The following is a 6,911-nucleotide window of genomic DNA, read 5'->3' as shown; positions in this document are numbered from 1 at the left end:
TTTTGGTAGAGACAGGGTCTCACCGTGTTGCCCAGGCTGATCTCGAACTCCTAGGTTCAAGCAATCCTCCCACCTTGGCTTCCCAAAGTGCTGGGATTATAGGCATAAGCCACCATTACTGGCCTTAAAATATCTGATAACATTGGGTCCACATTTGCACAGAGCAGCTGGAGCCAAGTGACGAGTGAACAGAGGTTTGCCACAGTTCTCGCCATTTCAAATTGCCTTATACCAAGCCATTTCTCTCACTTATGTTATCTGCCTAGTTCCTAAAGCTTTTGAATTTGTTACTCTCCATTATGGAATAAAGAAAAAGATTTCTAAAAGAGATAGAATGACTCTCAGGTCTATAATGTTTAGCAATTACCTCATATATCAATCCACGTAATACAACACAACAATTCGAGTCTTTCAGAAAAAAAGAGTTGATCAGCTTAGAAGCACAGAAAAAGGAGATTCAAGAGGTCAGTGATGGTAATTCCCTTCCAAACATATCTTAGAATATTTAGTCAAAACAACCAGCTGTCCATTTCAATGGAAGATACAGTATAGTGGTTAAGAGCTAGACTGCCTAGGTTTGAATATTGGTACTGGCACTTACTAGCTTTAGGATTTTTGGGAGTCCGTTTAACATCTTTGTGCACAGTTTCCTCATGTGCAAAGGAGGATAACAAAGTATCCTACTTCATAAATTTGCTGAGGCATTTAAATGAGTGACTGGCCCATGGTAAGCTGTAATTATTAATATAAATACATCAGATACTCATAACCTGATGCCCTAAAATTTATGATCCAAATAATTACTTAATTCCTTTTTTCTTAAATCCTTACCAGGCAACTTCTGATGGTTTCCTGTATGGCATGACTTTAAGCAGAATGAATTTAAATCCTTTCAAGGTTTCTGAGGAGTAACCACCTGTAGCATTCTTGATTTGATTATCTGAGTCTTTATCAATCAGTATATCGAGATGTGCTGCCAAGGAAGCAGAATTCAGTGACAGCTTGCAACTTTTATTACCAGCAACAGTGTTTGGCTATGGAGAGTTTTTCTTAAGTAAACTGGCAAAGAACGGAGGTTTTCTGAGGCTGATTTTCTGTTCACCTATTTTGCTGGCCCTACAAACTAATCCAAAGTCACTCATATGCAATAGTCTCAGACTGTAGGAAGTGAGCTCACAATGCCTTTGAAAAGTGAATCTTGAGTAAGTCATTTTAATATATTGCAAAACGAATTACTTTAGACTGCACTGATCAAAAAAAAAAGTCTTTTAATCTATTGACATTTACTGGGCTGAAGTTACCTTTACACTATCCATGTGGAAAATTATGAATGTAGGGGTCTTGGTAAACCAACTGTCCTTAAAATTTGAGCACATTACATGTGGGTAAATAAATACTATCAGTTAAAAATGTTTCCTCTATTAACTTATAGTAAAAACACTTAGCCAGCATTCAATATCAGTATGTTAGTATGCTCAAGATTAGAGTATTTGTTTGGAAGTAAATTAAGGCATTTCCTTAAAAATAGTATTGTTTATAATTTAGACTTTCACAATTTTAGGTTGGTTCTCCTTCAAGTACTATTCTAAGTTTGAATTAACTCTTTATCCTACATTTCTTACTCTAGCAGGGCACTCCAAATGTTCCCACATCTCATATGATTTTGTAAGAGTCACTGTCTTGCTCTGGCAGCCTTACAGGTGTTCCAATCAGCCTTACAGGTTCCACAGCACCTGCTGTGGAGAGCGCAGCTGACTGACAGCCTTCAACTGCCACACCTTTGGATCCACTGTGGAGTTCATGACAAGCCACGCTTCCCCTGGCTGCTTCCGGGCTTTGATTGAGCAGGTACTAGAACCTGGCCTTTCCTGTCTGCAAAGATTTAGCTGGCACCACTAGCAGAATGCCTCTCTAGTCACAGAATCCCACCTAGCAGGGTATTCACAAGAAAACTTACTTTATAGTAAAGGAGGTACAGGTAGGCCATGACCATGGGGTCTAATTGTTTTATCATATATTGTACTATTTAGGTGAAGTTGGCCTCATAGAGTACTGGCAAAGCCTACTTAAGTCACAGCTAAATCAGCAGCTCAGAGACAATAATCTGCAAGGATGGCATGACATCTCTCAGTATTTAGTATAGGTACTAATCAGAGATTTCTATATGACACTGTGTCTCTAGTAGGACAAATACATGGATCTAGGAACCAAAAGGTGAAATCACAAATGGCTATATTTACAATCACTCCTAACAACGCACTGAAGAACTCTGTGCTTCACCTCCCCCAACTCTGGGTTGAGTAGAATTACAGGTTTTCTCTCTTGCAACGGGGTAGAGCGGGCATCCATTGAACTGTAAAGTTATGTACGGTATGACACTTTTGGCTCTTTGCAGCCAGGGGCCAGCAAGCAAGGATGATTGATTAGTATGAGGAGGTGGGGCCACCTTTACACCCTGGGGACAAGGAGAAATACACATGTGGAACTCAGACGATCCACTTGGGTGCCTCTTAGTATGCCCTTACCTAATTCTAACTGTGAATGGACACAAACTGCAGTCACGGTCTGAGAAGAGTATGACGACAAAAGCCCAAGACCACTTAGGAGTGAAGTTTAGGTCATGCCACCAAGTAAGTCAACAAGATCTGCTGAAGTGAGAGCTGAGAGTGAGGGGAATATAGAGTGGAGAGTGGAGGACAGGGTAAGTACTAGTGTGGTCCCAGACCACCTGCGATGAGAGTTTGTCCTATTAACTTCCCTTCCCTAAGTTTATCCTAGAGAGGTTGACAGAAATCATGAAGCGACACCATGAACGTTATTATGAACTGACTTACAGTCTCCATCTACTGCACTTTTGGATTCACCACTGAGTTTGCACCAGACTAAGTTTTTCCTGCACTGCTCTCAGACAATGACTGAGCACGGCAGAGATACTAGAACTGGGCAATTCCTGACCAATTTGGAATTCCTCTAATGAACAACTTTGGCTTAGGACTCCCCATTGACCTGGCTGAGTCTCTCAGAATGACACTGCAAATAGGTTCTTTCAACCTATTCTTCCTTCCCATTCTTTTTCAGATTTCCACCCCCCTGCATTCCAATGGGAGTCTCTCTGCCTTCTCTTGCTGGTCTCCCTTTGTCCTTCACAGGCATTTTTTCTAATCTCCTACACATGTAATCCCGTCTTGGCATCTGCTTCTCAGAAACCTGTAGCTGACAAACTGGGTGTTGTTTTTAAATTTCGGCAAAAGAACGGTGACTAGAATGAAATAAGAAAGATTCTCAATGGGAAAAGTTAGAGCATAGCTGAATCTCTAGTTTTTAATAAGTTTTTCAGGGGTCAATAATTGCCCTGGTTTTGTTCAGTTAGCTATGAAAAAAAAAATTCAAAAATATGTATGAATCTAAGAATAACTTTGATGGCTGGGTCAAGACCAATCAGACATCTGTTAATTTCAGAAATACCAATATGTCTATCGAACCAGAATGAATCGAACCTACCATTTTTATGGTGGCCTTGATAGGACATTCAAGCACAGAGCCTTGTATGGTAATTCTGAGAGAAAGGCACTAATGTGAGGAAATATAAAAATTTTTAATAAAGCACATGTTGCAGTGTTACATTAGGCAACCGGAAACATTCATTAATTTAAATAATTCTGGTAGAAAGTTTTAAAAGGAGGGAATAGGTGCTGAGAGAAATTTTGTTCAAGGGGTAAAAAGGACCTGGAGAAGAGATACTTAATACAAGGTGCTAGGAAGAATCCAGGGGGAAAGCAACACCATCAAGCTAATAACTGGGTGACCTTGGAGGAATGGCCTCAATATATTTCCTAACATACAGTTTCATGCCAGGATATACACACTGTATATAACATACAGTTTAATACCAGGATATACACACTGTTTGTTGAGGATGTCTTACAATGAAGCATACAGAGTGCAGAGAGAAACAAAATACAATCCTAAAGATGTAGTTTTGGGAAGGTAATCTTTGAATCTTCTCTCTTTATCCCTCTTGGGAAGTGGCAAGGAAAAGATAGCCCTTGGTGGAAAAGATATCCATTGGCATCTTCGGGAGTGCCTACTTTATCAAAATCACTCATCATGTTCATTACTGCTATTTCACACAATCTCCTGAAAAATGATGTCAAGTAGCCACAGGAACCTGCTTGGTTTTGAAATTCCTCATTTTGGTTTTCCATGACCCTGGATAACCTGGCCTCATCCTATTTATTCAACTTATTTTTCCTTCTTTCCCATATACCTTCCAAACTAGTCAAGCTAGTCTACCCACTGTTGTTCAACGCACCACTCTCATTCTTGTCTTGCTGTCTTCGTTTGGATGTTCTACCCATTCCGGTTCAATTCTGCTCATCTTTCAAGTCCCATCCTCATTCCAGGCATTACCCTGTGGGTTTGACTCAGGGGGCTCTTGCCATATGCATTACATAACTTGTTACTTTCAAAATACGTTGTCTTGGATTACTGCTGTAGGATTTAGTAAAAAATTATTTTAGGCAGATAGAGAGGAAAAGGGGTCCTTGGAAAGTTTTTGTCTCCTTTAAAGTAGCTCCAGAAGTGTTTCTTGTCTAGCAGGAAAGCCCCCGCTCTTAGAACCCGGCTGTCAACCTTTGATATGCAAATACAAGCCATTAAAAACGAAGTCCACACAAACATGGCGATAGCCACCTTGTCCTCTTGGCCTTGCCCCTACATGTGCCTGGCAACATGGCCACCCCCACATATCCCCATATTTGTAGAACATCAAGGCGACCTGCATTTGCATATTAAAAGGCTAGGGTGGGAGAGCCAAGTTTTTCCGTGGGCTACGGGAATGACATGCCTGATAACCAATCACCTGAGCGCTATGCAAATCAGACACCGCCTCCTCCAGCCTCCTCATATAACCGGCTGTTAACGCGGCACTCGGGGTTTCTTCTCTAGGCTTTGGAGCCCACCTCCCTGTGTCTCTACAGGGGGGCGTCTTCCTTCTTTCTTCTCCCTTCTTTTTCGCCCATTAAATTCTCCACTCCTTAAAACCACTCTCTGTGTGTGTGTGTGTGTGTCATTTTATCCAACTCGCCGTGAGATGAGAGCCGTGGTGTTCTTCCACTCATCGGAGCTGTATCATTAAAAGTGTGTTTCATGTATTTATCTCCCCCAAATAGACTGCAAACTTCTTAAATACTTGACTCATTTGGTAAATATTCATAATTGCAAAATCTTAAAGCTGCATGATTCTAGATGATGAAACTGATATGTAGACAGTCACCCATACTGAGTATTAGAGGTGAGAACATCAAAATAAAATTGAATGCTTACTATGTACCTGGCATAATTTTAAGTTCCCTACATATATTAACTTACTTAATTCATGCCTTTGGCATCATCCTTCATGACTTTCTTTCTCATATATCCCAAATCTAATCTGATTCTATTGGCTCTATCTTCAAAACAGAGCTGGAATCCACTTACTTCTCACCAAATTCACCACGCCAATTCTAGGCTCCGCCCTCTACTGGAACACTGTAACAGGTTCCTAATAGATGTATTCTCAACACTGCAATCCTTTTAAAATTTTAAGAATTTTAAAATTCTAATCCTTTTAAAATTCAAAAGTCTGTAATGACCTACAAGACCCTATATAATCCTTCCCCTCCATCACCTTAACTTCCTCTCCACTACTCTGCTTTGCTCAGTCTGCTCCAGCAACATTGATCTGCCTTAGTCTTCCACAAACACACAACGCATCTAGAACCTTTGATTTTTTTTTTTTTTTCTTGTCTGGAGCACACCCCAATCATATACACAGCTAATTCTCCTTAAGTTGGCTCAACTCTCACTTTATCAACAAGGCCTATATAGACACTATTTAATTCTGCAATTTGCCTCTCCACCTCTCTCCTCTTTCCCCGCGCCGTCCTTTCTAACAGCACTTCTCACTCTTCATAATACTGTTTACCTTTAAGCTATATATTGTCTGTTCTCTCCATCCCCATTTAAGCTCTATGCCGGGAATGCTGGGTTTTTGTTTTATTTGCGGTTGTATCCACAGAGTCTAAAACAGTGCCCGGTACACGAAAGGCACTCAATACATACTTGGCAAATAAACTTAGAAGCTAGATTTTCTTTCTGCAAGGCCATTACTCTGGTGAAGAGCCCGGCCTGGCCTTGTCAAATAACAAGCTTGACCAAGAGCCAAAGCCACAGAGGGCCTAGAGGTGGGCGGGGGTGGCTAACCGCAGATTTAAAAATTACCTCAGCACCTGGGGATCTCAGTTTCACATCTGGACACAGGTTTGGAGGACTGAGAAGATGTACGTTAAAAAGCAAAAGTGTACAGTTGTTTCTGCGGGAGATGGGGGGAAAAGGGCAAATTTCTTTTGCGCTTGCACGTCCATAAGTGTGTCAATTTGCAGCATTTGGGACGCTAAAGCCCCTCTTACCAAAACAAATCCAGCGCCCCCGGGCTTGGGCTCTGCAACACGGAGCTTGCCCTTCCCCCGGCAGCTTCAGTGCCCTCACTTAGGTGGTTAGGCCGTGCCTAAACATCATTCTTTCCTGGGCCAAGGTGTTCCTGTCACAGGGTCAAGGTGCCAACGTGCCGCACCCTCCGCGCTCAGGTGTCCTGCAGGCAGCCGCGGGGCTCGCAGCACCGATCCGCGGACAGGCGGCGGAGCGAACACCCGGGCGAGGCCCCGCGGTGCGTCACGGGAGCTGCGGCGGCGACCTCCCGGCTCCCGCCCCCGCACGCGCCCGCCGCACGCACGCGCACTGCGCCCAGCATGAGGGTCGCGGCTCTGATCAGGTAGCATTTTAAAATTCAAAAGTCTGTAATGACCTACAAGACCCTATATAATCCTTCCCCTCCATCACCTTAACTTCCTCTCCACTACTCTGCTTTGCTC

At 42.4% G+C, this 6,911-nt stretch overlaps 1 protein-coding gene and 1 long non-coding RNA gene across 2 annotated transcripts in view; one reads left to right on the top strand and one right to left on the bottom strand.

Annotated features, from left to right (window-relative positions):
- The window catches only part of LOC105548610, a 311,543-nt gene extending 304,815 nt beyond the window's left edge, over positions 1-6,728 (bottom strand). The window contains exon 1 of the long non-coding RNA XR_001007413.1: positions 6,450-6,728. This is a non-coding gene — a long non-coding RNA (uncharacterized LOC105548610). The remainder of the gene's footprint in view (positions 1-6,449) is intronic.
- The window catches only part of DPH6 (diphthamine biosynthesis 6), a 185,172-nt gene continuing 184,962 nt past the window's right edge, over positions 6,702-6,911 (top strand). The window contains exon 1 of the mRNA XM_011992698.1: positions 6,702-6,811. Within this exon, the coding sequence (XP_011848088.1) occupies positions 6,789-6,811 (23 nt within the window). The 5' untranslated portion in view covers positions 6,702-6,788. The remainder of the gene's footprint in view (positions 6,812-6,911) is intronic.

The sequence above is a fragment of the Mandrillus leucophaeus genome, unplaced genomic scaffold (assembly GCF_000951045.1).
Source record: "Mandrillus leucophaeus isolate KB7577 unplaced genomic scaffold, Mleu.le_1.0 Scaffold417, whole genome shotgun sequence".
In the NCBI taxonomy this organism is placed as follows: domain Eukaryota; kingdom Metazoa; phylum Chordata; class Mammalia; order Primates; family Cercopithecidae; genus Mandrillus; species Mandrillus leucophaeus.
Note: the sequence above shows the minus strand (reverse complement) of the source record. Positions and strands in the feature narration are given on the sequence as shown.